Consider the following 19002-nt stretch of genomic DNA (forward strand, 5'->3'; position numbering starts at 1 on the left):
TTGATGCTCATTGCTGATAGTCAATAAAAGTGCGCCATGACATGCTGAACACGACATGTAAATTCTTGAGTCCAACGAGATACTCTGACTGACAAGCTTAGCTTAATGCCCGCATAAGCATAATCATGACTATTGCTGGCTGTGTGCAGTGCTGCCAAATATCACTGTTTCAGTCACCAACGCTCATGACTGAAACGAACCTCAAATCAGCTCACGTACACAAGTGCGATGATCAGACGCAAGATGAACATAGTCGTTGTGACGTGTGACCAGATTGGTGACATTGCAGCAACCCCTCTTGGTCGGTCACTTTGACGTGACTTTGTTTGTATGTGATCAATTTCGAAATGTCACTGGTTCTATCACCAGCACTCGTGATTGAAATGAAATTCATTTCGGTTCACGTACACATGTGCGATGATCAGGGGTAAGACGCACATGGTCGTTGTGACGTCTGATCTGATTGGTGATATTTTGGTAACCAACTCCTGGTCAATCAGTTTGTCGTGATTTTTGGTATCTTATTATCGCGATAGACTTAGAACATACGTGGCACGGGCGAGTGGTGTTTTATTAACCATGTGCATATTATTAGAAGCAGTAGTCGGTTCTGCTAGCTGGTTAAATGATCCCGCATCCTACAGATATTGCCAGACTCAGATTGCTGATACAAACGTTTATGTATGAACTCTCGTAATCAGTGCACATGCAAGGATTACCGCTTCATAAAGTATTTATTAATTACTCTAGAAAAACACTTTAGACCCACAAATAGCTGGCACTGGGATTTGAGGCGATTTGGAAGAAAGGAAGGAAGATTCAGTTAGACTTTTAGCGGACATTACCTGAGTATCTTGTCCAGATGACCAATTTTACGCTGTTCGATGGTAACGGGAATCCTATGTTAATGGTGATCTCCGGGGGCGGATACACGGACTGTTGTTGGTTGCAGTGGATAGACGCTAGGTATCAGCATGCCGTGCCCGTTAGAAAATCCGTACCCGTGCGCGGTGTCAATTGCGGCAAAGGTGGATTATGAAAGGTGCTGGAATTTGGTGGTGGCTTTGTCTAGAGTTAGTGCTTTCGGATATGAAAATAATAAAACCAGGATATAAAACAAAAACTATCCACCTTTTCATCCATCTACAAAACATCTTTTTATATTTGCACTATGGAGAAACTAACAAATTACTCGCCTCGTATGCTAAGAATATCGCCGATTCAGTTAAAATTATTACACTAACAACACAGTGAATGAGGAGGTGTCGCTGAAGTGAGTTCACATCCGAGGAGCTCGACCGGATTCTTAGGCCAGTTCCTTGGCCAGACGCTTTACTTCATTTTGCCAAAATTCTCGATCGGACCGACCATGTAAAAGGCAATCTCCGTCAGTTGGTCGAGTTATCCGTTCATGAGCATGGTGTAAACCTTGATAATGTTCTCTTTGTTCACCAGCTTGCCGGCATAGCCCGTGAACACTTCTGTGACCTGAAACGCCTGCATTTCGAAACGCTGGAAACGGCGCATCATGCGCACAGCACATCATATTATGCGCACAGCACATCATATTATGCGCGCATTACAACACAGCGATTAAAGTACGCGACTGTGCGGAAAGTTTTACATGGACGTGGAAAAAAATGGAGACCAAACCTCAAGTGCTCAAAGAGCGGGCAGGGCTCAAAAACTCAAAGCGCAAAGCACGTCAAGAGCACAAAAAGGGCACCTTTCTCGTAGACCAAACTGTGCGAAAAGTGCTAGCACAATGCACTATGTGCAACACTACGAACAGCTCATTCATTGTCAGGATGGGAAATATTTCCGGGAGCGTCCTGTAGTTCTATAGGATCCGCTGCACGCCACGGTAAATGTTATAATGCTCAGCGTCGGTAATGTTTTGGGTTCATTATACGCGATATCGAATCCAGTGGATTCACAGCCAAGTAGATGCTTATCTCGGCGATGGCATGCAACAGCATGGTGACATCAAAGCGAGCAAATGTGGTAGTAAAAACTGGATCGGTCAGCGAATCAGCCAGCACGTCAAATGGCCTGCACCGTCGTAATCGTGGCAATGCACTCCTGTATACATCCAGCGTTGGTTAGTAATCGACAGCGAGCGGGTATCCTTTAAAACCGGCAACACTCGGAGAAACAGCTACATCACACAGTAGAAGCTGTTGAGACGCAATCTAACTAAGCTGGAAAAACTTCGCTCGAGCTTATTACATTATAAACCATTCCTAAAAATAGCAAATAATAATGTTTATCAACCAATCGAGTGAAAGAAAGAAGCAGAACTTACCATGAATTAAGTATGAGTGCTAAGTATGACTCCAGCATCCAACGCTGGTGCATGGCTCCAAAATATGAAGCCGTTACTTCGATCCCATTCTACGTGTGGTTTGACTTGCTGATATGTTAAATGGTATGAAACACGAACCGTTTGAAATTTTATCTCCTAGCTTCGAATAACAAACCAAATTGTTTTCCGCTTGCTATGCCTCTTGAAATGTAAATATTAAACACACATCAACAACAATCGTTCTCCAAGCCCAATGTTTATGGAGACCAGGCTGCTCATAGCCAGTTTTTTAATTTCCAAATTTGTACGACACATCTTAATATTAGTGACTTAATAGAATGGCATATTATGATTGAAACCCGTAACCGATTAAATAAACTTAAAGCGACAACGTTTTTGCGACAATTTCGCGATGAATTGCATTGATAAATTTGACACCGAGTAGATCAAAGTAGCTCAGTATACCCAGTCAACCTGCTTGTTTTTTGTTAAAAAACAATAAAAAAAAGTTGAATTGTGCTCAATTTTATTTTTCTTTTAGTTTGGTATTAATCCAGTTAAAACAAACTGGATAATTTGATTCTATTTGGTGCAGCAGAACTATTGCGCGAGGCAAGTAGCTCTGTTTGCAAAATTGGGCTACCTTCTGTCACACTGCTTCTAGACGACCCACAAAATCTTCCGCGACAATTTTTTGCGAGCTCTTTGTTCTAAAGCAACTTCTCAGTTTTAGAACTAAATCAAAGGCAACCGTGATTGTCGCAGGTTTGTGAATTTTTCGCAGAAAGGCAACGCTCGCGGCATCATTGCATGTGCACTGCTTACGAGAGTTCATACATAAACGTTTGGATCAGCAAACTAAGTCTGGCAATATCTGTAGGATGCGGGATCATTTAACCAGCTAGCAGAACCGACTACTGCTTCTAATAATATGCACATGGTTAATAAAACACCACTCGCCCGCGCCACGTATGTTCTAAGTCTATCGCGATAATAAGATACCAAAAAATCACGACAAACTGATTGACCAGGAGTTGGTTACCAAAATATCACCAATCAGATCAGACGTCACAACGACCATGTGCGTCTTACCCCTGATCATCGCACATGTGTACGTGAACCGAAATGAATTTCATTTCAATCACGAGTGCTGGTGATAGAACCATTGACATTTCGAAATTGATCACATACAAACAAAGTCACGTCAAAGTGACCGACCAAGAGGTGGTTGCTGCAATGTCACCAATCTGGTCACACGTCACAACGACTATGTTCATCTTGCGTCTGATCATCGCACTTGTGTACGTGAGCTGATTTGAGGTTCGTTTCAGTCATGAGCGTTGGTGACTGAAACAGTGATATTTTACAGTGCTGCTCCTGGTCCAGAAAATTTCATAACAGTGATTGACTAAAAGTTTATTCCCAAATTGTCAGCAATCATATCACTCGTTACAACCACTTGAGAATTTCACCTGTGATAATCGCAATTGAGTACGTGACGCTGACAAGGTTTTTGATTCACTCAGTTTTTTTTGTGATATTGATGGTGACATTTTGCAGCACTGCACATACCCCTTAATCTTACTATTGGCGTAACGACCTACGCGGTCATGCCAGCCTATACAGGCTTTAGAGACTTATTAAGTACCACGCGGTACCAACTAACGTATAGTAGGTCCTTCCTACGGGGGGACAGTTTAAATGAGGCTTGAACCCACGACATGCATACTACGGCAGTTTCAGCATTCTCCAATATTATCCTGAAACACATAACTATTGTGAAACTGAATTCAAAGCTAATATTATTCGTTGGTATGAACAAATTAAAGATTTTTTGTGGACTACTGGTCATACTTTCAATTCGTAAGTACAATTAATATTACAAGTTAGAAACGTTAAATGATATCAATTTAATGTTAAAAAATAAAAAAAATGTTGGTCAGCTAGTGATACAATCCTTTTAAAAATCGTTTTAATTCATGCATACGGATACATAACAAAATATAAACTACGAAACATTGGTTAAATTATAAGAAAAATAATCAATTTCATGAACCTGTTCCTGCCACACGAATCGCTCAAACACAAGCTTTCATTAATTGAGGAGGAAGATGATAATTACATTTCAAGGACGTCTAGTTTTGGCAAATTAACATCAATGCAGCTTTCGCGTGTGTTGTTTAGCTTTCTTCTTCTTCTTCTTTGGCTCAACAACCGATGTCGGTCAAGGCCTGCCTGTACCCACTTGTGGGCTTGGCTTTCAGTGACTAATTGATTCGCAGGATAGTCAATCCTACGTATGGCGGCACGGTCTGTTTTGGGGATTGAACCCATGACGGGCATGTTGTTAAGTCGTACGAGTTGACGACTGTACTACGAGACCGGTGTTGTTTAGCTTTAAAAAGCAAAATTACCACGCCATTTGTGTCACAGTTTGTACACTGTTTTTGTTATAAAAATAATCAATCTTTGGAAAACAGCAACGGATGATCATTTTGAAACAAGCAGATGTGTGATCATGTTACATTTCTTCAATTGCAGCGTTCAAGTGTGTAGCCAACATCCCGTCTAACGAAGAACGTTAAAATTAAGTTCTTTTTCTCGCGATAAAACGCTTCTAGTGCAATCAATCTGGTTAGCATCAAAGCTTCACGTCGCTTCAGATTGTCGAACATCGCTTCGCAGCAATTCACTACTTGGCGATGCAATCGTAGATGATTGCTTACTCATACGCTCTTACTCAATGTAAAATACGATTTATTATACAAACACCCCTTCCATTACGGGAGCTAACCCCTTTCGTGAATATTGTTTAACATAATCATTCAAACCCGGCCGGCATTACACCTGACTACTACTCCCCGGTATGACCTACATGCAGAAGGTGAGTTCGGAACTGGTCAAGCTGCCAACGAAAGTTTGGCAATTCCGTTATGAGGGGTCATTCCGAAGGTACGACCCCTTCCGACGTAAACATTCATGACTCATTCGCATGACTAACACTCGAAACATAATGTTGAGAGGGAGTAAGCGTGTGTTTGTGAAGGAGGGTTAATCCATCGATAGGGTAAAATACCGCCACAATAATCGTCGGTAGTTCGCATATCAAGAGCCGATACAAGCAAATCATGGCTTCTCTCACTACCACAGCATGTGTAACCACTTCGGTGTGGAGGGAGAACTGGCTTTGGAATGCACATTGAGTGTGTACGGGGACATACAACAGTTTAAATAACACCTTGCATATTTTTCTGCAAATTTTGCATTCGTCTTTGTAATGATGACAGTCAAAACATTGAAATGAATGCAAGTTAGTTAAATATTTCTTTAGTAAAAAATCTGTCTTAACACAGTCGACGACTTAACCAGGCCAGGCCTCCATACGTAGGAATGACTATCCTGCTATGGATAATCAATTAGTCACTGAGCTGCGCCAAGCTTATTTGTGGCTTAGACAGGCCTCTTCCGACAACGGTTGTTGTGTAAAAGAAAAAGAAGAAGAAGAAGAAGAAGAAGAAGAAAGAAGAAGAAGAAGAAGAAGAAGAAGTAAAATTATAATAAGAAGAAGAAGTATAATAATAAGAAGAAGAAAAAGAAGAAGAAAAAAAGAAGAAAAGGAAAAAGAATAAGAAAAGGAAGAAGAAGAAGAAGAAGAAGAAGAAGAAAAATAACACTTATTATAATTTTATTAGCTATATCATCAAACAAACACATCAACATTTTAATGTGGCAATAGTGAAATTGAAATAAATAAAGGTAGTAAAATTTATTGAAAGTTTTGCAAGTTGAGAGAAACGATCTGGACTAATTAATAACATAACTCTGGACTCTGGATTCATAATCTGGACTAATTAATAATAACATAACACAATATATTTTTGAGAAAAAGTAGTTTTTTTATAATTAAAACGAAGAATATTGAGTAGTTTAATAATTAGCTATACAAAATATAAAAAAGAAACATAAAATTTTCGAAGAAATGCAACCAAATAACCTAGCAAAATGCACTGGTAACTCTTTCAACATGTTTCGTCAAGTTACTTCAAAATAATTCCCTCCATATGTCCACCGACGAACCTGTGTTCCCCATGCCCAGTGGAAACGAAGTCGCTGTTGAAGCGCGCGCATACACACGCTCTAACCGTTGCCTATGACACCGAACGACGCCAAAGATTGCCGCCTCAGAAACATTTTGACCGTGTAGCGCGCAGGACGCGTCGGTGCGGGTTTTCGGTACGGGCATTCCGGCGAACAGCAGGCTGGTGGCTCCGGCCGTTGCAAACAGTGGCACAAATCAACTCGTACTCCTCATCGCCACCGTCACGTACATGTAAACATACAAAAGCATCGCAACAAAAAAGTGTGCCATTTTGAGTTTTTTTGTTTTCTAAATCGTCGTGTGTGTGTCGTTTGTGTTTGTGTTTGTTTTTTTTTTAATTCAAATAGTAAAAAATCAAATGTGAAGACATCGTGTTTGGTGCTACGTTGAGTGGCGGGTTATCACATTGTAAGCCGAGCAGCATGGCCACATGATCCGCAACCGTTTTGCGATTATCAATCGTCGTGTCCTTTTTGTTCCCATCCCAGTTGGTGGGATCATTTTTGGCGGTTTCCGGTTGCCAGCATGTGTTTAGAAATTATCAGTGCTTCAGTGGTTTTGTGAAAAGAGCGGTGGAATTTCGGGGCCACAATCGGTACAACGAGACGAACAAAACCAAAGACGATCATCAACGCTACCTCATCATCGAGCCAAGCAGCAGCGACCACGACAACTGTTCCTCATTCCATGTTTGTGAAGTGTGTTTTTCGGCTGCATTCGTGAAAACGCTGAACGAGGAAGTGCCGGGTTTTCCCCCCGCCCGTTTATCTTACCGCACCAAAACGATACGTGGTACGTGAGGTTTGGGGTGACATTTGTAAAACGATACACGCGCACCGATTTCGTTCGATGCGCCGCGCAGCGTAACCGTTTGTCTGCGGCCTTGGGAGTGGCGTACCGCGCTACGGAAGTGCACGCGACGAGTGGCACAGGTCACCACCACTTGAGAAGAGCACTCAACGTGCGTGCAGCTGCACCGGAGCATCCGGAGGAGTGTCCGACGATCGAGCGACGGACATCTCGAGAGGAAAATGCTCAACCCATTACTCATCGTTCTGCTGGCGCTGGCATGGCGCACCGTGATAGTGACGGCTGTGATAGACGCACGCAGCAGCAGCAGCAGCAGCAGTGCCTTAGATCTGCACCGAACGGTGCCGGGAAACGATCGCCCATTTACGGAAGGTAAGGTGAAAATTGGACGCTTCGGTTCACCTTCAAAGAGGCGCTCCTTGAAGTTCAATGTGCGGTTGCTTCCCGTCGTTCAGTGCGGTGAAACCATGCCGACGAATGGTTCCGGTGATATTTTGGAGGATTCGTAACGCTCGCTCGATCTTGATCGGCGGAAGCATTTATACATTAATTGCGGCAGTATCACATGGATGAATGCGACACGCTGTAGAAGCAAAAGCCTTCGCGTTGTGTCGCTTGTTTTTTATAGTTTTGTTTATTCAATGCACATCTCACCACAGATTCCACGAAGCAAGAAAACGTTCAAGAGTTTGCTAAAAAAAAGACAGTCATGCCTTATTCCCATCGGCAAACGATCTCCGCACACATGTTACGCGTCTGCTACTCCAGCAATGCTGGCTCTTTCCTTTAGCCGTTGATGATTCACCAAAGATTCCGGTTTTTACTTTTTGCTGCGGGGGCTGGGTAGGGAGACGCGAACTAGCACACCGCTCTTGCCCATCAGACAGCGAGCGTCTTGGGTGCTTCCGTTCGTTTCGATTATTTATACACACAGCCGCGTGCGTCCCCATCGTTTGCGGGTCCCCGCGAGCACTAGCGAAAATGGATAGCTTTGTCTCGTGTGTTGTCCGCTCCCGCACTGCTCCAGGACGGGACGGCGCATCCGGGGGTGGTGGTACGTTGACTGTTGCCATTCCCCCCGGGGCGTGTATGTGAGCACTGTCTCCACGCAAATGTGATTCATTCATATTCTCACGTATTCGCTTCCGTTCGCGCTAAAGATTCCGCCGCATCGCGTTATTCGCGCGTACAGCGCCAGCCAAACGCATGGAGCAATGAAACTCGTGCGCGCGCTCGCTCTGTCTCTCACTCTTTTTTCTCTCCTTCCCGTGAGCACGGGCGCTCGAGTGAGCGCGCGCAAAAGAGCAGTGCACGTGGTGGGCCTTTGACATTGGGCTGCTTGCTGTACCGGTTAGTGGCGCGTAAAATCAATGTCGAGGCTTCGATCCGCGCAAGCAGGCCTTGCTCTCCTTGCATGGGGTTTTACATGCCACCGCCAGCAACGCTACTGCACCTGTTGCATGCCCATTAGCGGAATCGTTGAACCGATGGGAAATTCCACCAATTCCACTGCATGAATAATCAAACCCCCGGATTATGCAACCAATTCCACGTATTCTAATGGCTTTTCCTTGTCGTTTCATTTTGTTTTTCGACAATCAGGATTGCCGGGCGAACAGTTCGAGCTGCACGACAGGATTTTCCCAACATATCACTGCCCCCGCACGAAACGAGCCCTCCGCTCATCCTCGCTGGACGATGATGAGGCTGATGAGGGTGGCAACGGGTCCAACGGCTCCCGGCACACGGGAAACCCCCGCCGAGGACCGCACCGAGAGCGACTGACCATCCAGTACGGCATGCAGGGCGAGACGATGACACTCGACCTCACGCTGAACGAAAACATCATCCCGGAGGAGTACACGTTCGTGCACCAGTCGCCCGAGGGCCAGGACATCGTCGAACGGCTTGACCGGCAGTCGGTGGAGCTGTGCCATTACGAAGGAACCGTCCGGGAGCGGCCCGGATCGCGTGTTGCCATCTCCACCTGCAGCGGTTCGATCGACGGCGTGATCTACGAGCGCAACGAAACCTACCTGATCGAGTATCACAACAACACGCACCTGCTGTACCGACGCCGGTACAAGCGGGACGTCCAGGACAACGAGCTGGCGAACGAAGAGGCGGGCGGGTCACGCCCCCCCAACAGCCAGCAGCCGGCCTTTTCCACCGGCTACCGCGAGGATGCCGACTCGCTGTTCGTCGAGCTGGTGCTGGTCGTCGATCGGACGCTGTTCCTGAAGTTTAGCTCGAACGTGCAGCGCGTCCACCAGCACTGCCTGTCGGTGGTGAACGTGCTGAACGAGCTGTACCGCCCGCTCAACATCTACATCCTGCTGGTCGGGGTGGTGCTGTGGAACACGCGCGACAACATCGTCATCTCGACCGACTCGAAGCAGACGCTGACGAGCTTTCTGGCGTACCGGCGGGAGCGGCTGCTGCGCCAGATCCCGAACGACAATGCGCACCTGCTGACGGCGGTCCGCTTCCCGGACGGCGTGATCGGGAAGGCCGAGCTCGGCTCGATGTGCAGTGCGGCCGGTTCGGGCGGCATTGCGGTGGTGGAGAACTTTGTCGTGACGCCGCTCGCGACCACGGTCGCGCACGAGCTGGGCCACAACTTTAACGTCGATCACGACACGGAGGAGTGCAGCGGATCGCGCTGCCCGGGCGTGGGACCGTGCATCATGGAGGCGAAGCTGAGCGACTCGACCGACATCCCGAACCGGTGGAGCGACTGCAGCGTGGAGGATTTCCGCCTCTCGCTCAAGCGCGGTTTGGCCGCCTGCCTGAAGAACAAGCCGGGCCGGCTGCTGGTGCGCGCAGTGTGCGGGAACGGGCTGCTCGAGCCGGGCGAACAGTGTGACTGTGGCCGGCGGGACCGGTGCGACAATGGGTGCTGCGATGCGCGCACCTGCCAGCTGCGCGCGAACGCCACGTGTGCGACGGGCAGCTGCTGCGATCTGGCCACCTGCCAGCCGAAGCGGGCGGGCAGCGTCTGCCGAGAGGCGGGCGGGGAGTGCGATCTGCCCGAGTACTGCGATGGCGCGAGCGAGCTGTGCCCGAAGGACGTCTTTGTGCGCGACACGAGCCCGTGCGGGAGCGGCGATGCGTACTGCTATCGGGGTGAGTGCAACACGCGCGACCGCCAGTGTCGCAGGCTATGGGGACCGACGGCCCGGTCGGGGCTGGAGGTTTGCTACGAGGCGAACGTGAACGGCACGGTGTTTGGCAACTGTGGCAACGATCTCGCGCAGGGCGATGGGTACGAACCGTGCGCCGTGCACGATATGCACTGCGGCCTGCTGCACTGTACGCACCAAAGCGAGAAGCTCGAGTTTGGCGTGGAGGCGTACGCCAAGCGCACCGCGACCAAGTTCCAGCATTACGGGCCGCGCGGCACGGTGCGCACGACGATCTGCAATGCGGTCATCGTGGATCTCGGGCTGGAGGTGGTCAATCCGGGCCTCGTGCCGGACGGTACCAAGTGCGGTGCGGGGCGCATGTGCTTCGGCCAGCAGTGTGTCGCCATCAGCCGGCTGCAGGAGGAGCAGGACATCGGGGACGAGTGTCCGGCCGACTGCAACGGGCGGGGTGTGTGCAACAGCGAGGGCCACTGCCACTGTGAGCCAGGCTTTGCGCCACCGTTCTGTGACGGCCCGGGCGATGGTGGATCGATCGACAGCGGACCGGCGGGCCGGTCGGGCAACAGTATGCCGGACGTGCTGCTGAAGGTGCTCGTGCCCACGCTCACGGTCGGTGGCATCCTGATGATCGTTAGCTTTGTTACGCTAATTGTCAAGCGCACGCTGGTGATGGCGCAGCTACGCGTCGTGCTCAAACGCTTCCGGGAGCGGAAGTACGGCCACATTGTGGTGCCACCGGCGTCACCGACCGCCGTCGTGCCGCCGGCCGCCCTGAGCAGCAAAGCGAGCGGGGAGCGAAACGGCGCTAACGAGGTGCGACGCCCGCCCGTTCCGCCACCACCGCCCCTGCCCGAACCAAAGCAACCGCAATGCTTCATCAACGTGAACATCAGCAAAGATGGCAAGGTGACGATCGCGGACAAGCTGATCGATTCCCCGTTCCTGCACAACGCGCACGTGGTCGACACCGCCGAAGCATTCCGCAGGCGGCTGCTGCAAGAGCGCTCTTATAGCGTGGAAAGTGCCACCTCCTCCGAGCATCCGCTCGTGACGGCCGAAACGCACAAACCGACCACCGCCAGCACGCCTGACACGCCGCCCGCGGAAGGGAGCAGCTTCAGCACGGTGCTGCAGGAGCTGAAGCAGACGGACCGCATGCACACCTTCCAGAACCAGCGGTCCAAGAGCGACGAGCGGCCGGCGCCGGCCCGATTGCTCCCGAAGCTGCCCCGCCAGTACACGATCAGCGACTTTGACTCAATCGAACGGTTGCCGGATGTGGACGAGGAAGCACCAGAGCCGGTGAGCAAACCGACCAAACCACCGTCCACTCCGAAACCGATCGTCATTCCACGCCCGTTGCCGCGCGTTGCGCCCGCGACTCCGGGCCCGCGGCTGCTACCGAGCACACCGTCGACTGCCGGTAACGGTAGCAGCACCGGCAAGGTAAAACCAACTGCTGGCGCCCCCGGTCCTGCTAAAGGGCCCGCCGGAGGGAGCAACGTGGCAGCGCTAAAGGCAAAGCTTAATCTGGCGGAAATTGGTGCCCGACGATAGCGAGCTTTGGGCGCACCGAGCACGTTTCTGCACGTGCAGTATTGTGAATGAACCATATCGAACACGAGCAGTATTGTGAATGGTATTGTCTAGTTTTTTTTTCTTTGGACGAGCAGCGTCTTGAGAGAACTGTGTTGAAAAGTGAATGAGTATTAACTTTGAAGTGGTTGTGGATGTTGGATTTTAAACCACACGTAGACTGCATATTTATTGCCAGCTGGTGGCAACACGACTCGTTCGTCCGTCCGTCCGTCGGTAATTGTTAGACTGTTGATAGATAAAGCAATTTTTAGCGAATAAGATTGGTAGCATTGTAAGAGCATCAGTATGCACAAACGATCAATAAAAAATGAAAAAATCTCTTTTCTAGTCATTAAAAGAATTGGTGCTTCATTGTAATCAAGAGATTTTGAAAGAAATAGAAACAAAAATAAGGTTTTCATTCATAGCCTTACGGATTGTGTTGAAATAGAGATATGATTTACAGAAATGAGCGATAAGAGGTATTTTTTAATTATTTCAAAAATTTGCTTAATTTACGTGACGCTCTACACAACACCTGATGATAACATGCTTTTTTCACCGTTTAGTTCAGCACGAGCGATTCGGGCATGAGTTTACAGGGTTTTTAATTTGGTCCCAAAACTGTGGGACCCTGTCTAGATTCTTTCTTAACCAGACTTGTGCCCGATTTAACATTCGAGAAAGGATTCCGCAGAATCCGAATGATGTAGGTATCCGAATGGTAATAGGAAAGGCTGCATTAGGAAAATGGTTGAATACCACTGCTCTAGACCAATGTAGATTCTGCCAAGAAGGAAAATTCCACAGTCAAGGTGTAAAAAGGTGTTGCTTTTTAGAAAGAAGTACATAAAGCAGATCTGAAATTGTCTTTCAAAAACAACTCCTTCGACATAAATTTATTATTTTAAATAGAATAATAAATTTTACATAAAAATCCATTCCGCAATTCCGAGCATGTTATTGCATTAGCGAAGCGGATTTTTCTGTCAAATGAAGCCAATGACAGATAAATTGCGGAATTATTCCTGTCATGTAATAGAGGAACAACGAATAACAACGATTCGGAAAAGATCCGGAAGTGAGAAACCCTGTAAATGCCTCAGCCAATTGTAATTTAACTTTTTAACGAGCAAAAACATTTTATTATAATTTTGTTTCGTTGTTTGCTGATTTTCACATATTGTATGTTGCATATTATTTATTGTATTATCTGGAAACTACAGAGAAAAAAAAAAGAAATTAGAGAAAAGACAGCATTACATGCTACAACAGCCATCAACGGACATATTCGAAACTGAACCAAACGTCATTTGAATCAGATGTCAGTGCGTGTCGCTGTCAAAAAAGATGACGCGTAACATCCCGTAACGCCCGCGGTGAAACGCAGTAACGCCCCGCTGTCAAGGCGTGTAACGACGGTGCTGTCATGGCTGTTGTTTTCATCTTCTCTGCTAAAAAATTGGTATTAATAAACAACGGTAGGAATTTCTCGCGTTAAAAGCCTATATAATAGAATACTTTATAGATTGAATGATCTGAACTGGTTGCGAGCGAGAGCGAAGAGTGATCGAGAGTGTGGACGAGCGAATGAGCGAGCGAACGGAAGTGCGTGAGCAAACGAGACGGAAGTGTGGGGGTAGAGGTAATCCTGGTCTACCGCAAGCGGCTAGCAGACTGTAGAAGAAAATTCGCCCGGCCCGCATTACGTGCACGCGATTCCCATCGGATAACGCACCAATAGTATGCCCCCCATCGGATATAGTAGCAAACAGTGAGTTTTAGTGGCATCGGTTGCACCCCCCGCCCGTACGTACGAACGCACGCACGCACGCAGGCACACGACGCAGGCACACACGCACACAGGCAGACGCGCCCGGGGTGAGTGACAAGCCGCGGTGGAGGAATGGCGGTGGATTTGGGATATAACGGGACGGTGCTGGTCGTGGAAGAGGAAGGCGACGAGGCGGTCGAAATCCCGCTAGAGGAGGATGGCACGCTGCTGCTATCGACGCTGCAGGCCCAGTTCTACGGTGCCTGCGGGCTGAAGTACCGCAACCCGGACAACAAAGCGATCCGGGGCGTGCGGCTGAACGACAACAAGCTGCACCCGTTCTCGCCCGACTCGGGCTGGGGCAACCATGTGTACATATGCGTGTTCCCGAAGGAGAACAAGCGCAAGAGCGACGATAAGCTGGAAAACTCGACGCCGAAGACGAAGCGCATCGAGAGCCGGAACCGCACGACGACGGACCTGATCGTGCTGGGGCTGCCGTGGAAGACGACCGAGGAGAGCTTGCGGGAGTACTTCGAAACGTTCGGCGAGCTGCTGGTGGTCCAGATCAAGAAGGACTCGAAGACGGGCCAGTCCAAAGGGTACGGCTTTATCCGGTTCGCCCGGTTCGAGAGCCAGATGAAGGCACTGTCGAAGCGGCACCTGATCGACAGCCGCTGGTGCGACGTGAAGGTGCCGAGCAGCAAGGACCAGACGCAGCACCAGATGCCAAGCAAGATATTTTTAGGCCGCCTGACGGAGGACATCAACTCGGACGACATCCGGGACTACTTCAGCAAGTACGGCGAGGTGACGGACGTGTTCATACCGAAGCCGTTCCGGGCGTTCGCGTTCGTCACGTTCATCGATCCGCACGTGGCGCAGAGCCTGTGCGGGGAGGACCACCTGATCAAGGGTACGTCGGTGTACGTGTCGACGGCATCGCCCCGGCCGGAGCACGGCCGGCACCACGGCAAGGGCCAGATGGGGGGAAATTTTTCCAACTACGATGAGCGCGGGCGCGGCGGAGGGGGGAGCGGCGTTGGCGGCAGTAGCGGAGCGAACGACTACCATCGGGGCGGGGGAGGAGGGGGAGGGGGAGGGGGAGGAGGAGGCGGTGGGCACGCGGTAGGCCCACACGTGCCGGCGCCCAACAGCAGCTACCATCATGGTAGCGGCGGTGGCAGCGAAGGAGCAGGCCCGGGAGGATACAACAATATGCAGTCGGGAAACGGGGGTGGTTGTAGTCAGCAGCCGATCTGGAACTACAATGAATACACCGCCCAGAATCGGCAAAACAACAGCAATATCGAGTCGATGCCGAACCTGCAAGCACTCGGGATCAACTCGAGCGGCCCAAACGGGCAGCGCGGGGGAGGCGTCGGTGGGGGCCTGCACGGCGGGCACCACGCAGGGATGGGGAACCATCTGAGTGGAAGCGGCGGTGCCGGCGGATCGGCACCGGGCGGTCCGGGGAGTAATGGTGCGGGCGTGATCGGTGCGCACGGCGGACCCGCGGCTGGTAACATGAATCTCTACCAGATGCCAATCAATCCCGCTATAATCGCGGCCGCCCTGAGCCAGTGGAGCCTGATCGGGAACCAGATGCACAACACGGCCCAGGGTGCGGGCGGACCGGGCGGACCGGGCGGTCCGGGAGCACCCGGGCAGGCGAACGCAAACGTACCGGGCGGCCCTGCCGGTGGACCGCCGGGACCGGGTGGAGCGGCTGGTCCCGGGCCGGGCGCGTCCGAGCAGGAGTATCTGTCCTGGAACGGCACGGGCAATGGGGCACCGGGAGCCGGAGTACCGGCCGGGCGCGTCGATCCAAACCGCCAGTGAACGGGGAACACAGTCGACACAGTCTTAGCATATTGCAAAAGCAAAGCACCACCACCCCTCCCAGCTACCAGCGATCCAGCGACTGCAGACAACACCCCTCCCCGGTGTCTTCGATCTCCCAATGTATCCAGCCGAAGTAGACATAAGGTGATGATGATGTGACGAGGATGCTAGCGAAGTAGTGGGTTGAGCGAGATTGAGAGATAGAGAGAGAGAGAGAGTGGGAGAACGAGCGAGAAAGAGAGAGAGAGAGAGAGCGAAAGAACGAAAGCGCATGCGAGATCAGATATGACCGGGGGTAAGAGGGATAGTATGGAAGGATATGATGGGTGTGAACATGGAGGATGTGAGTCGCTAGATGATGATGATGATGATGAATGTGTGCTACGTGAGTTTAGCGTGAATAGTATGTAGAGAGTGCATGATGGATGTGTGCCGTTTGGTGTGCCGCTCCTTCGAGCGCGTGTGTGTGTTTGTAAGCGTTTTTTCAAAGTAAACTTACTTTATTTTCATTATCGTGTAACAAAGGATGTTCGGTTCGTGGCTTTGCGAGTAAATTCGGCTCGGCATATTTAAATTGCGCGGCCCCGTTGTTCTTACCATAGCATACCAAACTACCGACCTGCCAGCGCATCGCAATGTGTTGCGTGCGAGGCATTAACACAACAACTACAACAACCACAACAACAACAAAACAGAAAACAGAAACAATAGTAGCAGCTCCCCACGATGTGTGTGTGTGTACAGCTCGCCGGCGGCCAGATGCTGCTATGCGCAACAACCGCATAACATACGCGTGGCAGGTGTATCGCGTGAGTATCTCTCTCGGGGCGCACCATTCTTGTAAGAACAAAATAAACGGCTAGAACATTTTACATTTTATTACTTTTATGGCTAACACGACAATACATTTTCTGAACGTTTGTGAGTGTGATTGTGTGTGTACGTGTGTTGTGTATGTGTGTGGTGTTTGAATCCATGATGTGCGGCTCGTGGTTTCAATTATTATCTTTCTATTATTATTTTTTTATTTAAAAACGTTGGCATTACAGCGTAACTGCTGCTGCTGCTCGTGTATCTGTTCCTGCCGACAGACAGCCAACTAATGAGGGGTAGAACTGCAGCATATGTAGCATAATCAACATGATCATGCGTGTATCTGTGCAAAATGGGAAAAGGGTTGAGGAGGGGCAGGGAAAAGATGTAAAACTCTAACACCTACCTAAGACTAGGGGCCGGTAATTTCAGATTGCTGTACACGAAAGCATAATTTATCCCACGCGCAATCCCGCGGGGTTGTAAAGCATCTACTACTCGCCGGACTCATCCTTCCATCTTTTTTTGTTTTACTTTCTTGTGAACACGTGAAGCACAGCTGCAGTAAGCATACGTGTCGTTAGGCTTTAAAATGGTATGTCTCGGGAGCGCGTGTGAAAGATACACACTCACACAAACACAAAAAGAACAATGCAAAACATGATTGAATGTAAAAGTAAATCTGTCATGAACGGTTTAATAAATACGATATGAATACGATCAATCCAATCAATCGGTGTACTTGCTGATGATAGTAACTAAGGACCTTACGAAACGAGGACAGTCCGAAAACTGTGCATGCATGCTGCCGTTGTGATGGGACACAAGGTCATGTTCTACATTAGCGTTTGGTTGATCGACAGACACAAAGGGACAAGGGTTTACTACCCCGCACCCGGTCAAAGAAGTACTTGGCCAGTAGAACCGACTCGAACGCGCTGAAGAAAACGTTTACTTTCTTGTAAGAATTGCCCCTGCTTGAGTTCATTCGCCGCGTGCGTGTTCTATATGGGTGTCATTGTGTCGACCGTGCCAGGCAAAAGGATAGCAACAGAGTTCAGCCACATTCAACCGCACCGGTTTACGACACCGAAATGTATCCGAAACGCTGTAATCAATTCATCCCTGCGTCCTGGCAGCTAAGCTTCCGGTTGCCACCCCAGTAGCACGTATGTATGGGAGTTTAATTCCTTTCGTTAAATGGCTCGCGATGCTTTCCCAGTAGGACAAAGAACGAACTGACCTATCCCACCGCACCGAGGGATAGAACCGACGCGAGCACGCAGGCCAGCCATTGAACTCTTGACAGAGACCCGAAAAAGGATCCCCCAAACGGTCACACACACACACACATACACAGGAAAGAAGGGGAATGTGTGGGCTATCCGACCGTTGTTTCGCTTCGCCTGGATACCGGAAATCGAACAAAGAACCACCCACCGACTGAGTGTGTCGGTCGGTCGGTCGGTAGGTTCAGCGGGGAAGGTTTACTCGCGGCAGACATACCCGCGGCATCCGAACGGACAACGAACAGGACGACACACACACACGCGGCATGAACACGGGCAGGTACGTAAGCAAACCCAGTCAAGGTTAGGAAGCCAACAACCGGCCCAGTGTGGCAAGAAAGCAAGACTCTCCCGCCTTCCACGCTGTCCTAGTGACGGTCGGTCGGTCGGCCGCCGTCGGGGGTGGATTTGGGTGGTTTCGCGATTGATTGCAGCTTCGCACACTGCATTTCCTGCTCGCGAGTACGCGCGCGGATCGTCGTTTGCGGTGGTGGTAATTTTATTCGTTCGTTCTTGTCTTTCTCTTCGCACACGGCGCAGGAAGCAGGAGCCTGCGTGCCTCGCTGTGTTAGACGATGCTCTGGTGCATTTTAAGAAATCGCGTACGGGGAAGTACTTGTGCGCTTCTTCACCCCCTTTTCGTGGCGATAAGTTTGCTGCGGCTTTAGTGCGCGAGGAGAAGGGGTGCCAGACAAGTTTATTGACTTCTAAAAGTAGCTTCGTTTGCGAGGGTTTTCTAGTTGTTGGGGGGGTTTTCTTTTACCCTTTTACTGTCTTACTCGCTAATGCGGCAGCAGACCCGATTTATAGAGTATTTAAATCGTACCGGTAGTATGGTAGGTAGTATGATGCAGAATTCAAATCGAGCAGTTTGCTTATTTAGGATCTATTTCATCGCATCGAGACGAGATTTCTTTGTTGTCTGTATTGGTGGCCAAAAAGGCTTACTTTTTTATTTATTCTTAAAAATGATTAACATTACTATCGAAAAAAGAGAATGTTTACGAAGGCTTCGATGACTTCAATGTGCCATATTCATATTGTCTCTTTACTAATGACTGTCGACTGATTGATAATTGCACAATGATAAAACACAAAAGAAAATGATTTCCCAGTATGTGACTCAGCGCAGCTAGAAATTACCGTGATTCATTGCACAATTACAATCTAACAAATGGAATGTTTCATCAGGCGAGAAGTCACACATTGCACTTGTTGCACTTGTCTTCCGTTTTTGATTAAAAAAATACTGTTTTTTTTTGTAATATTGAAAAATACTTAAAAATAATATGATAATTATTCTTAATAAAATAAACATAATAATACTTTAAACATTGCCATTT

General features: G+C 49.1%; 2 protein-coding genes and 1 long non-coding RNA gene across 4 annotated transcripts; all 3 read left to right on the forward strand.

Moving 5' to 3' along the window:
* Nucleotides 1–6458: 6458 nt before the first annotated feature.
* LOC120895870 (zinc metalloproteinase-disintegrin-like NaMP) lies at nucleotides 6459–12296 on the forward strand. The gene is made up of 2 exons (XM_040299566.1): nucleotides 6459–7586; nucleotides 8817–12296. Exons 1-2 carry the CDS (start codon nucleotides 7436–7438, stop codon nucleotides 11915–11917), a joined length of 3252 nt encoding a protein of 1083 aa, XP_040155500.1. The 5' UTR covers nucleotides 6459–7435; the 3' UTR covers nucleotides 11918–12296.
* A 1021-nt stretch (nucleotides 12297–13317) lies between these two features.
* LOC120908750 (TAR DNA-binding protein 43-like) lies at nucleotides 13318–17010 on the forward strand. Of its 2 annotated transcripts, none has more exons than XM_040320082.1 (2): nucleotides 13318–13403; nucleotides 13467–16439. In XM_040320082.1, exon 2 carries the CDS (start codon nucleotides 13845–13847, stop codon nucleotides 15552–15554), a length of 1710 nt encoding a protein of 569 aa, XP_040176016.1. In that variant the 5' UTR covers nucleotides 13318–13403; nucleotides 13467–13844; the 3' UTR covers nucleotides 15555–16439. The 2 variants fall into 2 exon arrangements, 1 of the variants encoding a protein (XP_040176016.1); XR_005741165.1 differs by adding an exon at nucleotides 16607–17010 and having other exon boundaries at nucleotides 13367–16366.
* Nucleotides 13328–17099, forward strand: LOC120908752. The gene is made up of 2 exons (XR_005741166.1): nucleotides 13328–13419; nucleotides 16083–17099. It is a non-coding gene; the product is annotated as an uncharacterized LOC120908752 (long non-coding RNA).
* The last annotated feature ends 1903 nt before the right edge of the window (nucleotides 17100–19002 follow it).

The sequence above is a fragment of the Anopheles arabiensis genome, chromosome 2, assembly GCF_016920715.1.
Source record: "Anopheles arabiensis isolate DONGOLA chromosome 2, AaraD3, whole genome shotgun sequence".
In the NCBI taxonomy this organism is placed as follows: Eukaryota; Metazoa; Arthropoda; class Insecta; order Diptera; family Culicidae; genus Anopheles; species Anopheles arabiensis.